Source organism: Pipra filicauda, unplaced genomic scaffold (assembly GCF_003945595.2).
Source record: "Pipra filicauda isolate LSUMZ 115617 unplaced genomic scaffold, ASM394559v2 scaffold586_size332294_pilon, whole genome shotgun sequence".
Lineage (NCBI taxonomy): Eukaryota > Metazoa > Chordata > Aves > Passeriformes > Pipridae > Pipra > Pipra filicauda.
In genome coordinates, this window is record NW_024104738.1 from 138,117 (window position 1) to 158,088 (window position 19,972).

Genomic DNA, 19,972 nt, shown 5'->3' on the forward strand with positions numbered 1-19,972 from the left:
AAACATGAACATGAACTTTCTCCTCCTTTGTGTCCCTCTGAAACTGCCCCGTGGAAGTCCCAGACCCTGCTGGGATGTCACTGTCACCTCCTGGCTCGGTGTGTCCTCTGGGCCACCCCTGTGCCTTCAGGTCACGAGTCCCTCATTCCACTGGTCCTGGGTGCTTTTGGGGGTGTCTGACACCATCCAGGGGACGAATCCTGTGTCCCTCTGGGGCAGGACCAGCCCCTGGGACACGAGGTGTCCCATTCATATCTCTGTTATCCTCTGCTGGATCTCCAGCCCCTTCCCAGAGGATGCTCCCCTCATCCTCCTGTTCCCCCCGGGATGGATTTTACCGCTGCCAACGTGCCAAAAAAGCCGGGGGTGGTGCCCGGGGCGCCGCAGCGGAGCCCAGCTCGTGCCGGCACCCCGTCTCCCCGCGTTCCCCCGGGATTATTCCCGGGCTGGAGATAGCGCGGTTGTTCGTTAGTGTGGCAGCGGTGGCGTGTGGGAGGGCAGACGCCAGGCTGTCTGCTCCCACTTTGTTCGGCTTGTTATTAACTTCTCCTTGGGCTGCCATTAACCCAGAATTCCTGTACTTGGCTTCAGGCTTTCCCCGCGCCGCTCTATCTGCAGCGCCTAATTACAGCTGTTGGGATCTCCCTTTATCTCGGCGCATCTCGGAGGTTTGTTACCTGGCATATGCTAAACCTGCCCTCCCCCCCGCCACCACCTCCCCGCCCCACACACCCTTCCCTGCACCCCTTTAATCCCTCCTGCTTTCATCAGCCTCGGTAGACGGGAAGGGAGAAAATCCGGAGTCTCCGTCGCCCGGGTTTCGCTCAGGTGAATCCAGGGAATCCGCATCCCGGCGCCCACCGGCGGGAGCGTCCCCGGGCAGGTGCCGGGCAGCAGCGCCGTGGATCCCGCGTGTCCCGGCGTATTCCCGGCCACCGCGTGGGGCTCGGCGTGTGCCAGCACCTTCCAGCCCCGAGCCCGAGACTTTGAGTTGGCTCCGAGCGTGGCCTTGATTTATTTTTTTAATTTAATACGAGTTGACTCGATGTATTTGCTTTGGCAGCGGGCTCCCCCTCAACCCCCAAACTCTGCTAAAACAGCCCGTCCTGCCCCTGCCCCCGCCGACACAACAGGGGGGCTGGGACCTGACCCGGCTGTGCCCGTGCCCGCATCCCTGGGGGGCACCGGCCCCCGCCCCCGAGCTGGGACCTCCCTCCCCCCCAAAACCAGCCCCCGGAGCTTTGTGCAGCCTGAGGGCCCGTCCCACATCCCCAAGGGAACGTGGAGCAGGTAGTGGCTGTCCCCGTGCCCATCCCAGGTGGGCTCGGGAGTGGGGTGTCCCCTTGGCACAGGACGGGGCTGAGATTGGCGCCAGGAGGAGCAGGAGCAGGAGGAGGAGCAGGAGGAGGAGAAGGAGGATGGTGTCAGCCTCGATGGCCTCGACGCTGGCCTGGGCCATCCCATGCCATGTGTCCCGCTTGGAGACCCCCAAGTGGGGGGACCCTCTCTCCCTCCAGCCCCCAGGTGTGGTGGGATGGGGTGGGTGGGGGTCCCTCCTTGTCATCCCAAATAAAACAGAGCTGTGACCCCTTGCCCCAGGAGGGGATTCGACCCTGAGGGTCCCCCTACCTCTGCCAGAGGGCAAATATTGCCCCCAAGCCCCCATGGGGACACCGTCCTTCCCCCAGCAGCCAGCACAGGGCCCCTCTGCTTCGGGACAGACATTTTGGGGTACTTCTATTTAATGATGGGTATTTATTGCATCCCCCTCGCAGCAGAGGGCACAGAGAGCTGGGAAGGGGGGCTCGGTCCCCCCGATCCAGCCTTGGGAGCCTCCCTGCCCCACGGCAGCCTCTGTGGTGGAGGGGGACGCAGCCCCCAGCCCCAGCATCCCCCTCCCACCCTCAGCTCCGGGGTGAGGAGCCCCAGAGCGAGCGGAGCCACCGGGAGCTCATCCCGGCAAGCCGGCACCCGTCCCGGAGCCGGTGGGAGCTGAGTCACCCGGACAGGGAAAGTGAGGAGCGGGATAAAAGCAGATCAGTGCAGGTTTCCTTTGGTACTCGCCCTCGGTACTGGCCAGGCCGGGCTCCCCGGGGATGCCTCAGCCGGCCCGGGCAGGGCTGGAAACATCTGGATTTCTCCTCGTGCTGCTTCCTTCGCTGCTTCGCCCCCACGCTCGCCTGGGTGGGGTTGGGGGATTTTCCACATCCGTCCCTGGAGTTTGGTGGGCCCCACAGAGATGGCGGGATGGCTTCTCCCTCTGCCCAAATTTAAGGCTCGTGTTGAATTTTGAGTCCGTGTCATCTCTGAGGATGATCCCAGGGACACGGCTGTGCTGGGATGGAGAGACATGGGGACTCCAGCACTAAGGTTGTGCTGGAAATGACCCTTATGGTGCCATGAGGGAAGGTTTGAGGATGTGGGGATGGGGAGAGAAGCCACCAGCTACAACGGGCGAGGGGAAGGGTTGCCCAGGGAGCCTGGGGCAGGACACGGTCCCTGCGTGTCCCGGGGTTACCCAGGAGCTCAGCTATTTATATCAGAGCTGCTGGCCCCAGCTCGGGGTGACTCAGCCCCGATGGCCAGATGGAAACATGTTTTGAAGATGGTCTAATGGGAGGGTGGGGACGGGGGACCCTCCCTGCCAGCACCCCCAGCCTCCTGTCACTGCTCCCTCGGGGCTGCTCCTCCCGGGCAAACCCCGCGTCGGGGGTGGCAGCGGAGACAGACCTTGTGGCCACGGCCCGGCTCGGCACGGGCCACCCCGCTCCCTTCCCCCGTGTCACCGCGGTGTCCCCAAACCCCGCGGTGCAGCTCAGACCCCGCCCAGTGCGAATTGCACCCCCGGCCCCCGCTGGTGTCCCCAAAGGCGGGGACGGCAGCCCCCAGTCCCAGCCGGGGGGTTTCCCCCCGTTGTGCCCTGGCTGGGGTGGGGGCTGGGGGGCCCCCCGGGCACCCGCCGGGGTCAGGGAGGGAGCGGCCGGGCAGGTTATCGCCTGCCACGGGAGCGGGGCCCCGCGGGGACCGGGCGCTGCCGACGCCGAGAAGGGGCCTCCCGTCTGTCGGGGGGTGGCTCGGGGGGTCCCACCCCCGTCTGGCACCCTGGGTGCCCCCCCCCGCAGCCTCCCTGAGCGCAGGGATGGGATGTGCGCCCGCGTGTCCGTCTGTCCCTCATGGATGAGCTGAGCGCCCCCGGCCTCAGCTGCCCCATGCGAGGGGTTTGTCCCCAGGGCTGCCCCGCGTCCCCCTGGGGGGACGAACCCCCCGGGGTCGTGTGTGTGTAGAGGGTCACCGTCCTGCCCCTTCGCCCCTGAAGTTTGGGGGGTCCTTGAGAAGGGGTTACCCCCCTAAACACAGATCACGCCGCACGTGGGTCAACCCCCCACCCCCGCGGAGGCTCCGCCAGGACAAGGGGGGGGTCGGGGTGTCCCCCCCGCCCCGGGGAGGGGTCGCGTTGGCACAGGCGGTGGTGGGCGACCTCGAAGGGGGTCGTACACACAGAGGGGGCTGCACCCCCGGGGGGTGGGCACGGGGTGAAGGGGGTGCCCCGGGGCGTGGCGTCACGCGGGGGGGGCGGGGCGGGGCGGGGCGTTCAGGGCATCCCCGGGCGCGGGGCCGCGGCAGCGCGGAGCCCGTCGGGGGGCGGCGGGGGCTCGGCGGGGGCTCGGCGCGGCACTGCGGGGGCTGCGGGGGCTGCCCGCCCCGGCCCGGCCCGCACCATGACAATGAGCTCCGTGGCCGAGAGCTTGCTGGGGTCCGACCCCTCCAAAGCCGCCTTCCTGGAGCTCGGCCCCCCCCAGCACTACCCGCTACACGGCCTCCCCCCCGCCGGGCACCCCCAGCACGACCCGCCGCCCTTCGCCTCCTACGGCCGGCCCGGGCATTATCCGTACCCCGGGGGGGCCCCCCCACCGCCCCACGGGGGTCCCTACCTGCCCTACCCGCCCCCCGGCGCCCCGCACCCCCCGGCCCCCGGCGCCAGGCTACAGGACACAGGTAAGGGGGGCGCGGGGGGGTCGGCGCCGCGAACCTCCCACCCGGGGCACCCACTCGGCGGGGAGCGCCGGGGCTGCGCCCGGACGGAGCCGTCGGAAGCGCTCCGGGGCTGCGCCGCCCCATCGGGGCAGCGCCGGTGCGGGGCTGGGCACGGCGGGGGGGTCCGCGGGGGGGTCCGCGGGGCCCGGGGGTGATGTCCTGTCTCTCCTCAGAGAGCCTTGACCCGCTGGAAACCCTTGGTTTCAAGGAACCCCAGGCATGGGGAGCATCAGCCCCACACTGCCCATAACCCTCTGACCGGAGACCCCCGGCTGCCCATAACCTGCACCTCGCGCCCCCCAGTTGCCCACACCCTGCAGGCTGTGCCTTCTCAGGCCGGGCATTTCTCCCCTCTCCCCACCACCACCACACTCCCATCTCAGTTCCCTGCCCTGTTCCACCCCTGTTCCCCACTGTTTTCCCCAAAAGCTGATGCAGGAACCCGCAAGCTGAGCCACCCTGGAGAGGAGCGGCCCCAGGGCTACCCCACGGAGGGGTCCTGAGCCCGGCTCAGCCACCCGGGCCCTGTTGGCCCCCCATCAGCTCGGGGGAGCCGTGGCCGTGGTACCTGGGTGCACAGAAACCCTCAACACCGTGCCCGGAGCTCACCCACACCCTCCATGTGCTGCTGAGCCAGGGACCACCAGTGTGCCCACAGGAAGGGCTCCAGGGCAGGGCAGTCCCTCCTGTTGCACCCTCCATCCCCCCGGGAGGCCCTGCCTTCCCCCCCCCCATGCTGGGTGCAGGGCAGAGGAGCCCCTGTCCCATGTGCTTTTGGACTTTATGAGTAGTGATATTGGATGAATAATCCCATCCCTCCCTTCCTCCTCCTCTGTCCCTTTGGCTTCCCCCAAGGCTTGAACAAGCAGCGAAGCCAAAGCAGGTTCCCCCCTTCCTAATCCCCCAAACAATGACTGTTTTGGGGGGATGGTTTGGGGGTTTGGGTTTTTTTTTAACCAGCATGTTGGCTTAACTCTGTCTCCTCTCCCACCCCAAGAGCACGAGAAGCCCCTGGCCGTGCCCAACGGGGAGCTGCGCATCAGCGGGAAGGGGAAGAAGCTGCGGAAGCCGCGGACCATCTACTCCAGCCTCCAGCTCCAGGCGCTCAACCAGCGCTTCCAGCAGACCCAGTACCTGGCGCTGCCGGAGCGCGCCGAGCTGGCGGCGCAGCTGGGGCTCACCCAGACCCAGGTACGGCCCCGCCGAGCGGGACAGGACACCCACGGGCAGCGGGGACGGCCGCGGCCGTCGGGCTGTGCCACGTGCTCCGGAGCGACTCCGGATCCAGGCCGCGTCCCGCCGCCGGGGCGCAGCTGGAGCCGTGCCGAGCCGGGCCGTGCCGCGGCGGGGGAGCTGGCGCCGGTGGGCCCGCAGGGCTCGGGTTTGGGGCGCCCCTGCTCGCACCTCCCAGCGGCACCGGGACTTTCCCAGCCCCGGAGCCTGGCTGCCGGCCCGGCCGTGCCCGGCGCTGGGCGGCCCCGGGCCGTGGGACGAGGCGAGTGGGTTTTTGAAGGCGATGGGGAGAGACAGGCAGGCGGCAGCGGTGCAGCCCGGAGCCAGGGGCGAAGCGAGCTCATAAAGCCAGGGAAGAGGAGACAAGTGGGAACCTGCCGGCAGCGCGGGGGGGACCGCGGGGAGGAATGAGCGGGGCCACCACCCCAGCGCGGCGGGCGCAGCCCAGCCCAGCCCCGGCACCCGGCACCCGGCACCCGGCTGGGCTGGTGGGCGCCACAGCCCGAGACACAGAGGGGGGGACGTGGGGATTCCTGCCTCGCTCTCCGGCTCTCTGGGCTCCCTCTGCCTCTTCCCGCGTTCTCCTCCCGCTGCCCTGAGTGGAGTCTCTGGCGGCTCCGAGCCCAGCTTATCTCACAGAGATGATGTGCACGGGGACCCCGCAGAGGGGTCTGTCCTGGTTGGTGCTGGGGGCTTAGAGGGGGGTGTTGGTCACATCCTCCCCACTCACTCCTCTCTCTCCCCTCCCCCAGGTGAAGATCTGGTTCCAGAACAAACGCTCCAAGTACAAGAAGATCATGAAGCAGGGCTCGAGTGCACCCGACGGGGAGCACCTCCACGCCACCCCCTCCCTCTCCCCCTGCTCCCCCAACATCCCCCCGCTCTGGGACATCCCCGTGCCGGGAAAAGGGCCCCCCCTGGCCCCCAGCAGCTACATCAACAGCTTTGGAGCCTGGTACCAGCCACACCCGCAGGACACCATCCCCCGGACCCCCATGATGTGACGGTGCCACCGCTCCAGCACCCGCCGGATGCAGGAGGGACAGTGAGGGGATGCTCTGCTGCCATCCCCTGAAGGACTGGGAAGCCCAGCGAAGCCCTGGGAGATCCCAGCGAGTGGAGAAGGAGGAAGAGGAGGAGGAAGGTGACCACAGTTTGCAGGAACCTGGACCCCCTGCTCTGTCACGGTCCGAAGTGACACAGAGCCCTGGTGTGCCCACCCCTGTGGGACAGGACTCAGCCTCCAGCAGCAGCCCTGGGTCCCCCCATTCATGGACAGGGGGCAGGGGGACCCCAAGAGGGGCTGGGGAGTCCCTGGACCCCCCCCGGCTGGCTTTATTTATAAATAGTGTCCGTTATTGTGAGTGCCCCCCTTTATAAACAGACTGAACTCTGGCTGGTTCTGCTCCTCCTCACCCGCCGCTGCTTTGGGGTGTCCCTGCCTTGGGGGAGACGCTTCCATCCTGCTCCTCGGGGGCCCCCACATCCAGAGCTCCTGGGAAAACAGCCCAGAGGGGCTGGGGGTGCTGGAACAGGGGGCTGGGGCTGTGTCCCCCCACCCCACCCATCTGTGCAGGACCTGCTGTTTGTGCTCCCCTGAATGGAGCCGCAATTACCGTAATTGTGGGGCCGGGGCCGTGAGGGGCTTCTCGCTGCCTCCCCCGGGCAATTTCAGGCAATTTGGAGCTGTTGGAGATGTCTCTTTTAATAAGGGTGGGAGCAGGAGGGTGGCGGGACACAGGCCAGGGGTTCCTGCCCTGTGTCCCCCGCAGTCCTGTGGATACCTGGCCCTGGGAGTGAGGGTTTTTTGGGAGCAGGGGGTAATTTCCCGCTGCAGGTTTGGCCGTGGGTAACCTCTCCCCTCCTCCCTTTGTGCTTCCAGAAGCCAGAACCAGGCTGGAAAATACATTCTTGTGATTTCCTCCTTTTCCCATGTCATTATTTCCCACCTTTCCCGATCCTGCTCAGTGTTTGTCACCCACGGTGGGGTTGGGACCCCCCCTGGGGCTCCCCCTGCTGAGGTGGGCAGCGATTCCACACCGAGCACAAACATACCGTGATCCTCACTCTGTAATTCCCCTGCTCCAAGGATCCTTTCCCGCTGCGGGGACCCCATTTTGGGAACTCTGTTTGTTTTGCACCTTCAGCATCACACAGGGCCAGAGTCATTCCCAGCACTTGGCTCCCACCTGAGGAGTCGGGATCAATAGCTGGGAATGGCACGTCTGGGGCTGGTGGCACTGGGGACCCCCAGGTCCCTGCTGGCATCCACAGGGTTGGACGTGATTCCCTGCCACCCTGCCAGGTTGGATCCCTCGGCCAAGAGGTTTGGGGTGCTGGCAGTGATCCCACGGGATGGTTGTTCCCAGCTGTGTCCAGCGATGGCACGTGGGTGATGTGTCCCCAGCACCCTGGGACACTGGGACTGACTGTGATCCAAGTGCATAGTGGATGATGTTTCCAGTGGGATTTTCCTGGAGTGATGGAGCCTGCCCGCCCCTCTGAGGCTTTAGGAAAGGAGATGGATCTGCTTTGTGGCAACACTGGAAAATAGGAGAATTTCCCATCCAGGAACTGGGATAACCCAACTCCTTGAGTGGGATTTATCCCGGACAGGAGCTTGGGGCTGGAAGGGGTGGCTTTCCTTTGGGAATTACTCACAGCCATGGGAAGGGGCTGGTGGTCCTGTCTGGGTAGGGAGGCTGGGGATGCTACCCTGGAGGAGGCGGGTGCTGGGCACATCCCAGCCCTGCGGATTTGGGGTGACCTGCAGAGCCAGCGGTGCCAGGAGGGAAGGATCCCTCGGGATGGGGGAGCAGGAGGCAGAGGCCGTGGCGCCTGCTCGGCGTTCCCGATGGATGTGCTGCCAAGGACCTGCAGCCAGAGCCGCTCACAGGTCCTGTCTTGCAGTGGGAGGGAAGGAGGGAAGGAGGGAGGGAAGGAGGCAGCAGCCTCGGCTCTGGGGCCCGGCTGGCGCCTGGACCCTGTGGGGGGATCCCAGCACCCCCCCACACTCATGGGAGAGCCACAGCCCACCCCCCCCTGCCTAGAGAGGGGGGCAGAGCCGGGTTAGGACATCCCTGGATGTAGGGAAGTCCCTTGGGCACACATGGGAATCGGGTCTCTGCTGCCATCCCAGGTTGTGCTGGGATGGGGACATGGATGGGGGGCCCCTGGATGCCCTCAGGAAGGGGTTTGGGGGCTGTCCTGCCTTTTCCCAGATGGATGGGGATCCAACTTCCCTCTGCACCCAGGGGAGGGGCAGCACAGCCAGCCTGGCATCGCTGACCATGGTTGTCACCCTTCTCCACCAGCCAAAAGTGGCCCTGGCTGGGGACGCAGGAGAGGCCAAGACATCCCGGTCTGGTTTAACCCACTGGATGGGGGAAATGCCACTGGGGGACCGGGGTGTCCCTGGGCCTGTTCCTCCTTCCGCCCACACAGCCTGGAAATCAGGTCTGGGCCGTGGGGACATTGGTGTCACCTCCCCGTCCCCAGCAGGGTGATGGGACACGGATGGGGACACCCAGGGAGCAGAGACACCCCGAGGCCTCCCAGGAGCGCTCCTGGCCCGTTTTCCAGGGGCCAAGAGCAGCGGTGGAGCCCCGGCAGTGCCGTGGCTCCGGCGTCGCTCCAGGTTAGCCAAGAGCTGGGAAGGGCACGGAGCCACGGTGGATGCCAGGCCGGGCCGTGGGTGGGCGGCTGCCCCCGCTCCCTGTGCTGGCACTGGGGTGACGCAAGAGGCTGAAGGGACGTGTTGTAACCGGGCAGGACCCGCGTGCCGCGCTGGGAGGGCTGTGCCGGGGCTCGTGGGCGATGCCGGGGGCACACGGGCACTGCCACCCCCCTGGCTCGGGCCCACCGGGGCTCCAAAACACAGCTGAGCCCCCACCCTGCCCGTGGCCACTGGAAAATCCCCTCGGAAGGGGTGGGTGTCCCCAGTGTCACAGCGTCGCCATCCCGGTGCTGCGCTCCGTCCCACCCGGGGATAACTGGGATAACTGGGATAACGAGGGGGGGTCATTCCATCCCTGTGCCAGGGCGGGACAGGGATGTTGGGAGGAGTGGGGTGATGGGATGACATCCCCATCGCTCTGGGAATCCTCCCAGACCCCCTCCTGGTCTGGGAATGTGCTGGGACGCCAAGCTTGGCCCCGGGGAGGGATGTCTGGATCCCGCAGCCCCTTTTGGGGAGCTCTGGGGGTCTTGGCCACCTCTGGGCTGGAAGAGCTGGAGGTGATACCAGTGGGGACCCCCCTGGGGTGTTGGAGATGGGGATGAGAGGGGAGGAAAGGGGGACAGGCAGCCCGGGGGGGCTGTGCCCGGGCAAGTGCCAAGGGGTCCTGCACCCCCTGGGCACTCCCAACCCCAGGGACCCTCTGGAAAAGTCTCTGAGGATGGGACAGAGAGTGGGACAGGAGGGATTTGGAGACTACAGGAGCTCAATACCTTCCCAGTGCCTATCCCTGTGCTGTCAGGGCTGCCAGGGGAGCCCCATTCCCAGGCAGTGCTGGAAGGGAGCAGGGTTAGAGCCTGTCCATGGGCACAAGGCACCTGGAATTTATATAATCCATGGATATGTAATCGTCTGCCTTTTTATTTTTTTTTCCTTCATCTCTAAATTAAAAAAAAACCCCAAACATTAAAAACATTTAAAAAATTAAAAATATATTAAAAAAAATTAAAACTCCCCAGTGCCAGCTCGTGCCATGGAGCTTCTCACGCCGGGCTGGGACACTTGGATTCCTCCTCTTCCATCCTGGAGCCTGGGATGGGAACAGGGCAGTGGGTGCAGCTCATGGAGGGGCTTAGGGAACCCCCCCAAGGGTGCAAGGTTGGCCTGTGTGGACTTGGGAATGGGAAGGGGGGATGGGGAGACAGATTTGGGGACTCTGAGAGCTTGATGCATCCCGTGCCATGCTGGGGGTCCCCATGGAGGACTGGGGGGGACTGAGGGGTCCCCACAGCCAGGGGGGATGAGATGTAGGGTCCAGGTCCGGGGGGGCGATGGGGCATCACCCCCACCCGTGACACGACGCGGGTGACAGCGGGAGCAGCAGGACAGGGCCAGGTCTGGGGGGTCTTGGGGTCACTCGAGCCCCCCGACCCCATAACTCCACTGGGGAAGGCACCGTCTCCACAGGGGCAGCGCCTTGGTCCTGTGGGATCGGGTTTTGGGGTGTCCTGTCCCCCACATGGCTCGTGGGGTGTCCCCAGAAGGGACACCGGGGCAGCCCAGCCACCCTCCCAGTCTGCACGGCTGGGAGCCTTACTGGTCCCAGTAAGAGGAGCAGGAGGAAGCGCCAGGTCTCCGTGGCAGTTCAGGGAATGCTCCGAAATGCAGGAATAAAATCCTTTCCCCCCAAATTCCCTCTCAGCAGGGCGAAGTGGGATTTGGGGTGGGCCAGCGCCATCTGTGCCCGTCACCCTGTGCCATCCCACGACCCGACCACCCCCCAGCTGCCCCCCGAAAACAGGGCACAAAAAATTAGGGTTTAAATGTGCATTTCCAAAGGTGGGGAAAAAACTCTGCTCCAAAAAAAAACTGGGAAAAAAACCTGGCGTTTGGAAATTCAAGTTCAAAACACTTTTATCATTTAATATTTCTCGCTTGGTTCCCTTGGAAAGCAGCAAAGGACATTCAGGGGGACCCCCACCCTGTCCTGGGGGGGGGAGGTGTCACATCAACCAGGGGGGGGGTTCCTTAAAAACAAAAATAAAAGGACAAAAAACCAGATCGAAACCAGTTTGGTTTGGAACAACTTTATACAAACAAACCTTATGTACACTCGCTTTTTTTCCCCCCCAAACACCCCTATTTATATAAGGCAACATAAATAAGGTCCCCGGGACTGTACAACACATATGAACACTCCTTAAAACGGCACTTTCAGCTTAAAAAAATAGCACTATTCTCTTAAAAAATAGGAAAGAGTTCGGGCTTTTTTTTTTCCTTTAAAATATGTTGTCGATTTAGTTAAAAAATAGGCATTTTTGTCGCCGTTCCTTAACCCACACCCAGAGGCACTGCCAGAAAACGGAGATTAACACGACTTTCCTCTTTCAAAAATAACTTAAACCATTCCTGAACTGTTTAAATATTAAAATAATCCCACCCACCCACCCACTTTTTATTTAATTTTAAATAACCACCTTGTTGTCTGAGCATCGTCCCGGGGGATTCCCACAGAGCTGCTGGGCTGAGGGTCCTGGGTTTGCTCCTGTGGGGTGTCTGTCACCCCCCCAAATCACTCCCACTCCGTGGATTTTGGAGCCAGGGTGAAGCACATCCCGCTCCTCCGGCGTCGGCGACCCCCTGGGACAGCATCCTCCATCCCAACCTGGGACAGCATCCTCCATCCCAACCTGGGACAGCATCCTCCATCCCGACCTGGGACAGCATCCTCCATCCCGACCTGGGACAGCATCCTCCATCCCGACCTGGGACAGTGTCCTCCATCCCAACCTGGGACAGTGTCCTCCATCCCAACCTGGGACAGCATCCTCCATCCTGACCTGGGACAGTGTCCTCCATCCCAACCTGGGACAGCATCCTCCATCCCGACCTGGGACAGCATCCTCCATCCTGACCTGGGACAGCATCCTCCATCCTGACCTGGGACAGCATCCTCCATCCCAACCTGGGACAGCATCCTCCATCCTGACCTGGGACAGCATCCTCCATCCTGACCTGGGACAGCATCCTCCATCCTGACCTGGGACAGCATCCTCCATCCCAACCTGGGACAGCATCCTCCATCCCAACCTGGGACAGCATCCTCCATCCTGACCTGGGACAGCATCCTCCATCCCAACCTGGGACAGCATCCTCCATCCCAACCTGGGACAGTGTCCTCCATCCCAACCTGGGACAGTGTCCTCCATCCCAACCTGGGACAGCATCCTCCATCCTGACCTGGGACAGCATCCTCCATCCCGACCTGGGACAGTGTCCTCCATCCCCACGGAATGTGGGGGCTCCGGGTTACCCTCCTGGGTGCCCACTCCTGTTCGGGGCTCACTCAGTGGGGTGACCCCCAAAGGCAAAGCTCCAGAGAGGGACCTGCAGGGGGATGAGGCCCCTGGGGGGCCGGTTTTATTTTAGGGGGGAAGGCGATGGAAAAATAAAAAAAAAAATAAATGCAGAAGAAGAATTTTCCGCCTTTTCCCACGCTGGGAGTGGAGGATTTGAGCCCTTTGCAGTCCTCTGGTTCCTGAGATGAGCGGGGAGAGGGGAGGTAAGTGTGTCTAGGGGTGCGTGTACACGGGTGTCCTTTCTTTTCCTTTTTTTTTAAAAAAAAAAAAAGAAGAAAAAGCAAAAAGTAGGAGGGGGAAAAAAGGAGGCAAAGGAGTTCTGCCACTGTCTCTCAGCCCTGGCTCTCCCTGTTAGTAGACGGCGCCGGCGTTGGGGGGCCCCGGGGAGGTGTGGTGCATCGTGGTGGCCGGCTGTGCCTGGTGGGGTCCGTGGGGTCCGCCGAGGGGCTGCGGGTGGTACCAGGGGTTGTGCTCCTCCAGAAATCCGGGCGAGGAGCTGTAGGGGAGCGGCTGCGGGAGCGGGGTCCGGCCCGGCGCGCTGCCGTGCGAGTTACTGTCCCAGACGGCCGGGGAGGGGGGCGAGTTGCAGGCCATGGAGTCGCTGTTGTTGGGGCTGTGCTCCAGCGGCACCTCGCCGTTCTTGTACAGCTTCTTGAACTTGGAGCGGCGGTTCTGGAACCAGATCTTCACCTGAGGGAGGGAGGGACAAGGGTCAGAGCCCCGGCGTGGAACTGGGGGTGTGGGATGGATGGGGAGAGAGGGTGGTGTGGGGAGCTCGGGCACAAGGAAGGGATAAGTGACATGGGCATCACAGGGATCCCAGAGACACGGGAAAGCACCTGGAATATGGGCATTATGGGGACCTCAGAGACACGGAAAGGGATGAGGGATGTGAGGGTCACAGGAAACCCAGAGACATGGGAAAGCACTTGGAATATGGGCATTATGGGGACCTCAGAAACATGGGAAGGGATAAGGGACATGGATGTCAAGGGGACCCCAGAGACACAGGAAGGAGATGGGACAGGGGGGTCACAGGGACCCCAGAGACACGGGAAGGAACCTGGGACAGGGGGTCACAGGGACCCCAGAGACAGGAGAAGGGATAAAGGACAAGGGTGTCACAGGGATCCCAGGGACACAGTGCAGTGCTGGAAGAGCCCTGGGACATGGGTGTCACGGGGACTCCCGAGACACGATGCACCACAGAACAAAGGGTGGCATGGGAAGCTTGGACACACCATGTGCCACTGGAAGGCACCCAGGACACAGACACCGTGGGGACCCCACACGGTGGGTGGCAGGAAGCAGTCCCGGGTGTCGTGGGGACCCCGGACACACGGTGGGTGCACAACAGGAGGTCACCCGGGATGTGGGTGTCACGGAGAACACATGATGCTCTGCGGGAAGCACCCGTGGAATGGGTGTCGTGGGGACCCCCCTGGGGAGGCGGGTGTCACAGGAAGCCCCCCTGGGGACACGGGCGTCGCGGGGAGCATCACGCGGGCGTCGGGAGCGTGCCAGGGCTGGGTGAGGCGGCGCTGGACGCGCTCGGCCCCCGCGGGGACGGGGTGGGGGCGGCGGCGGTTGTCACCCAAACAGGATGTCCCTCTGGGAGCGGGTGACGCGCTCCGTCAGCCCTTTGCCGAGTGTCCTCGATTGCTTCATCGCCCAAGGGAGAAGGAGGAGGAGGAGGAGGAGGAGGAGGAGGAGGAGGAAGGCCGGGCGCTGGGAGCGCCGCGCCAAGGGCGGCACAAGGGCGCCGGCGCCGGCCCGCAGGCAGGGAGGGCACCCGGGCCGGGCTGCGGGGGAGTCACACGCAGGGACAGTGGTGACAACCCACTCCCCTCCCACAAGCAGATCCGTCGGGACAGTTTGTCCCCTCGCCGGGCAGAACCCCAAAAACAAGGGGTTAGCCCCGACTCTGGGTGGTTCGTGGGGAGGAGAAGCCCGTCCCGCACGTCCCTGCTCTTCCAGTCCAGCCTGAACTGCCACCCCAGCGCAGGGTCCCGGCGGGGTGTGGAGCCGGTCCCCAAATCCCTTCTCTCTGCCTGAGCCAGGCAGGACAGCGCAGTCGGGGAGCCTCGGGAAGTGCAGACGGGAGGAGCACGGTTCGGCCCCATGTCCCCGTGCTCCTGCTGGACTTGGGATCAGGACCCGGTGTCGGGATGGGGAGTCCCGAACATCCCGTCCCGAGCGTCCCGTCCCGAGCGTCCCGTCCCGCCCGGGACTCGGTGCCCCGCATTCCCGGGACACCGGGTGCGCTGCTGACCCAGGACCTTCCCAGGCACCGGGGCAGGATTCAGCCCCCAACCCTTGGGGTGCCTGAGCAGAGCAAGGTCTGGGATGGTGCCAGCTCCAAAGAGAGGGGGATAAACGCCAAAACTGGGGAGTGGGGCACGGCTGGAATCCGTCTCCTCTCCCTGTTCCTTCCCTCCTCTCCAGTTTTCCCTCGGCAAAGCATATCTGCTCCGCGTGGGGAAATCTGCTTTGCCCGCTTTGCACCCGCAAACAAGCGGGGACTATCCATTCCTGGGGACCCCCAGACCCCCTCTGAGCTGCCCGGGAACAGAACTCCCTCCCAAGACCCCCCCAGTTCGCATTTGTGAGGAGCAGGGCAGGTCTTGCTCCCCCTCTGCCGATCCCTCCCGCCCGTGGTCGGGAATTGGGGTGTCGGGGGGTCTCAGCCCTTACCTGGGTCTGGGTGAGCCCCAGCTGGGCGGCCAGTTCAGCCCGCTCGGGCAGCGCCAGGTACTGGGCTTTCTGGAATCGGCGTTGCAGGGCAGCCAGTTGGTAACTGGAGTAGATGGTGCGGGGCTTGCGGATCTTCTTGGGTTTCCCGTTGACCATCCGCACCTCCGGCTCCGGCTCCTCCTTCACCGACACTGGGCAGAGAGCGCAGGGGTGAGGCGGGTGGAGGGGTCCCAGCCACCCCCCGTCCCCAACTCAGGGCCATCCCGCTCGAGGTGCTGGCACTACCTCATCCCCTGGAATATCCCCTGGGACACCCCCTGGGTTATCCCCCGGACGCCGCATCCAGCACGGATCCATCCCACCGCGTCCCCCCGGCAGCTCCGGGAATGCCGGAGGGGGATGAGCTTTGCCCCAACATCCGCCAGCAGCAGCAGCACCTCCCGCCCCAACTCGGCGATAACTTAGACACGCACAGCTCCACAAAACTCCCTCCGGAATCCCCAGGGAGCAGCGGGATGGGCACGACCCCCTCTCCCCACAGCATCCTACCTGCTTCTTGCGCCGGGAGCTGCTGGTCCCTGAAGTGGCCGTACTGGCGGTAGGAAGGGCTGTAGGAATAGTCGGATTTGGGCGAGTAGGTGCCGGCGGCGCCAATGCCGTTGAGGTTGAACTGGTGGTAGGGGTAGTGGCTCACGGGCTGACTGTAGGACTGGCCCGGGTAGTAGTCGTGCTGGCTGGTGTAGTAGCCCAAATCGGTGACGGAGGACTCCGGTAAGGTGGGCGAGTCCTTGGAGGCGGCATGGCAGCTCAGCGAGCCCGACAGGTCCGTGAGGATGCTGGAAAGCTTCTTATCGAAAGAGCCGCTCATCGCTGGCACTGGCGAGGGGGGAGCTGCCTGCCCGGCTGGGGACCCCCCAACCTGGCGGCTCCGGCTGCCGCGTCAGGCCTGGCGTGCCCGGAGCTGGATCCCGCGCTGCGGCTCTTTGCGAGGAGCAACCAAAGAGACTGTGCCCAAACCTCCGGCCCCGGCCGCCTGCTTAAAGCCTTTAATTAGGGAGCAGGGCAGGGTGGGTGCGCATTCCGATTGGCTCCAGAAATATTGCCTGGGAGGCAAAATAGGCTCCTGCCTCCTCCTGTGTGGGTTCTTTTTTATTTTTTTTCTCTCTCCCTTATTTTTTTTTTCCCTCCCTTCTTTCCCTCTCTCAAGAAACAACAAAGAGTGGGTGAAGGAAGGCGAAGGAGTAAATACAGAGCGCAGGGTCCCGTCTGCAGGAGGGGGGGCCCTGGGGATGCAGGGGGCACTGTGGGGGTCAGAGAGGGCTGGTTTGCAAGGGGACTTTGGGGGCTGTGGGGATTTGGAGGAGGAGTCGGGGGGGGGGGGGTGTTTGTTGGGTGGCAGGGAGGGTTGGGGGTTGGGAGCAGGGTGGATCCATGCTTGGGGCTGGGGGGCTCCGGGGGTGTGTTTGTGGTGTCCTCCCTTCTCCCCAGATCCCACCTTCTCCCAGAAGTGACTCCCAGTCCAACACCATCCCCAAGGCAGAGCCCCCCCATCCTCACGGAACAGAGGACCCCTCACCCACCCCAAAACTTGCCGTGCTGCACCTGCCCTGTGGGGACCTCGGGCAGTGACAGGCCCTGATTCTGGGGGAACACTCCCCCCCCCGGGGCTCCGTGTCTCTCCCACCCCCAGTCCGGGTCCTGCCCCCCCCCCCGCTGCCCTCAGAGCCCCTCCCGCAGCATCGCCCAGCTCAGGGTCCCGAGCCAGCCCTGGTCACCCCCGGCCACTCCCGGGGCTGTCCCCAGGAGGACGGGGGGCTTTGGGAGGGGGGCTTTTATCTGCGGGAGGGGGGTCTCCGCTTCTGCAGGCGGGTCTTTACCCTGAAAGGGGGGGTTGGGAGGGGGCTGGGGGTCCTTAAGCCTGGCGGCGGCTGCACCCTCCTGTCCCACCGTGTGTCCCCCCAGCCCCTCGGGCCCCCCCGGGCCCGCACTGCGGTGCAAAGGCACCACCTGACGGACACAGAGGGAACTGCGCCCCCGCCGCCGCCCCGGGTTCGAGTCCCGGCGCCGCCGCCACCGCCGGGCCCGCCAGGAAAACCGGATAATCGTCGGGAATGTGGAGGGACTGGGGATAGAAAGAGTGGGATGGGAACGGGAATAGGGGTAGGAACAATAAATAATGATAGGGATAGGGATAGGGATAGGGATAGGGATAGGGATAGGGATAGGGATAGGGATAGGGATAGGGATAGGGATAGGGATAGGGATAGGGATAGGGATAGGGATAGGGATAGGAGTGGCAGTAGGAATAGGAATAAGCAGGAAAAAGAATGAATAGAAATAGGATTAGGAATAGGAATAAGAATAGGAACAGGAATAAGGAATAAGATTAGGAGTAGGAGTGGCAGTAGGAATAGGTGTAAGTAGGAAAACGAGTGAATAGAAATAGGATTAGGAAGAGAAATAAATAGGAATAGGAATAAGAGTAAGAATAAACAGGAATAGGAATAAGAATAGGAACAGGGAGAAATAGAAATAGGAATAAATACGAATAGGAAAAGGAATAAACAGGGATAGGAATAGGAATAAATAGAAAGAAGGATAGGAATGTGAGCAGGAATAGAATTAGAAGTAGGAATAAGACTAGAAGTAGGAATAGAAATAGGAACAAGAATAGGAAAAGGAGAAATAAAAATAATAGAAGTAGAAATATAGAAATGGAAATAATAGGAATAGCTCTAAAGAAATAAATAGAACTGGAGATGAATCCCGGAGGGAAGTAGGAGCCTCTGCAGGAGGCAAAGCATGACCCCAAAGCGTGGAGAATGGCACGGACTCGCTTCCCACATGGGAATTGTAATTGGGGATTCGAGGAGTTCATTCAGAGGGGACAGAAGCGTCTGGGCCAAGCCCAGCCCTGGGAGCTGTGCGGGGCCTCCCCGGGGAGCATTCCCAGGGTCCCGAGGAGCCGCAGGGACATCCCCGGCTCCCTGGCCTGGCTGTCCCCCTCCAGCCGGACTGTCACCGGGGCCGGCTCCTGCCGGGAGAGGGATGTGCCGGCAGGAAAAGCCGGTTGGGGAGCTGGAGGCCAGGGAGGGCGGCTGGGGAGTGGGGCACAAGCGGGGAGCAGGTCCGTGCAGTCCTGAACCAGTTTGGGACTGGGAGGCACTGGGGCTGCCGGAGGCTGCTGGGCCAGGCTGGCGCTTGTGGAGCCCCAAATCCAGGAGCTCATGGATGGGGGAGGGGGGTGGGGGGACTTGGGGGGACCAGTTTGGGTGAACTGGGACACTGTGGGGATGGCAGAAGTCGTCGTACTGGGGCACCCGGGGGTCTCTGTGGGTCGGTGCAGGGGCAGGGCTGACCATGGGGTCAGGTCAGCACTCCCCTGCTGTCCCCTGTGCTCCCCACAAGTTTGGGCCCCCTCCCCATACCCCCCATAGGGCTGGAGGGCCCCCCCTCGTCCACCCCACAAGGCTGAAGTGATCCCCCCCGTTCCTCCTACAAGGCCAAAGGGATCCTCCCGTTCCTCCCCACAAGGCTGAAGGGATCTCCCCATTCCCCCCACAAGGCTGGAGGGTTTTCCTCCCCTGTGGCCCCCAAAAGGTCGGCGGGTTCCCTTCATGTGCCCCCCCCAGGCTGGAGGGGTTCCCTCCTGTGGCCCCCTAAGGCTGCAGGACCTCTCCTCCCATACTCCCCCAAAAGGTCGGAGGGCTTTTCCCTCCTTGCCTCCCACGAGGCTGGAGGGGATCCCTCCCATAGCCCCCCGGAAGTTGAAGGATCCCCCCGTGCCCCCCCAACACTGGTGGGGGGGTCCTGCTTGGAAACATCCCCCGAGCTCGGCAGCGCCCACGGGGGTCCCCCCGTGTCCCCCCCGCTCCGCCACAGCCGCGGCTGATGGAGGTGTCGAGGGAGGCGCTGCCGATTGACCTGCCCGACCCCAAATCCCAAATCCCAAATCCCCCAGAGCATCCTTGGGGGAACGGCGTCATCTAGTGGTGTTTTGCGGTAATGACACCCCTGTGCGGTGATGTCACCTTCGGGGCACGAGGGACAGGGATGGGGTGGAGACGAAGGACTAGGGACTGGGGACAAGGAACAGGGGACGAGGAACAGGGATCGAGGAACGTGGGACGGAGGGCAAAGGATAAGGGAGGGGGCCGGGCCCCAGTGCCGTAGCCGTGTGCCGGCCGCCGGCAGCGCTGCCCGTGGCACTGTCCCCTTGTGCCGTCACTCTTTCCAGTGACACGGCACAGGGGCACGGGGACATCGGGGTGGGGGACACAGGACATCCTGCAGGCCCCCCAGCCTAGCCCACCCCACCCACGGGTTTCCTGGCACGGGTGGGAGCGGCGCGGTGGCTCCCGGTGACCTCAGCCGGATCGGGGACGGGGACGATGGCTGTCACCGCCGCCACCCCTCCCGGCAGGGAAGTGGCGATGCTGCGGCTGCGGTCGCGTCCCCAGGGCCACCGCGGTGTCCCCGTCGCGGTCACCACGGGGATGGGACTGTCCCACGGCACAGCCGCTCTCGGGGTCCCGCCGTGACCTCCTGTCACGGGGGAAGGGGGGGTCCCATTCCATGGGGGTCCCGTCCCATGGTGGGGGTTCGAGCCTCGAGGGCTCATCCCATGGGGTGTCCTAAATTGGGGGTCCCATCCCGGCGGTTCCATCCCATGGAGGGTCCAAATTTGGGGTGGGGGCGGGAGAGAGGGGGATGCGGGGAAGGGGGGGGAACACACACGACTCGGTTCTTCCCACGTGGGCGTGAGGGGGGTCAGCGGAAGGGGGGGACGGGACGTGATGCTCCCACGTCGGTTTGGGGGTAAACTGCGGACTGGGGGCAGGGGCGTGGAGGGACTCGGTGCCCCCCGCGTGGGCTTTGGGAGTTATCTATGGGAGGGGAGGGAGACTCGACATAATACCCCACGTGGGCGTGGGGACTGCGGGTTTGGGGTGAGGGGGACGTTGCCGGTACTGGG

General features: G+C 63.8%; 2 protein-coding genes across 2 annotated transcripts; one reads left to right on the top strand and one right to left on the bottom strand.

Annotated features, from left to right (window-relative positions):
- The first annotated feature begins 3,719 nt into the window (after positions 1-3,719).
- Positions 3,720-6,272, top strand: DLX4 (distal-less homeobox 4). Its single transcript, XM_027742359.1, has 3 exons — positions 3,720-3,996; positions 5,033-5,226; positions 6,021-6,272. Exons 1-3 carry the CDS (start codon positions 3,720-3,722, stop codon positions 6,270-6,272), a joined length of 723 nt encoding a protein of 240 aa, XP_027598160.1.
- A 6,322-nt stretch (positions 6,273-12,594) lies between these two features.
- Positions 12,595-15,907, bottom strand: DLX3 (distal-less homeobox 3). The gene is made up of 3 exons (XM_027742358.1): positions 15,547-15,907; positions 14,998-15,188; positions 12,595-12,993 (listed from the first exon to the last, which is right to left on the bottom strand). The coding sequence occupies exons 1-3, from the start codon at positions 15,863-15,865 to the stop codon at positions 12,655-12,657; spliced, it is 849 nt and encodes a 282-aa protein (XP_027598159.1). The 5' UTR covers positions 15,866-15,907; the 3' UTR covers positions 12,595-12,654.
- Between the last annotated feature and the right edge of the window lie 4,065 nt (positions 15,908-19,972).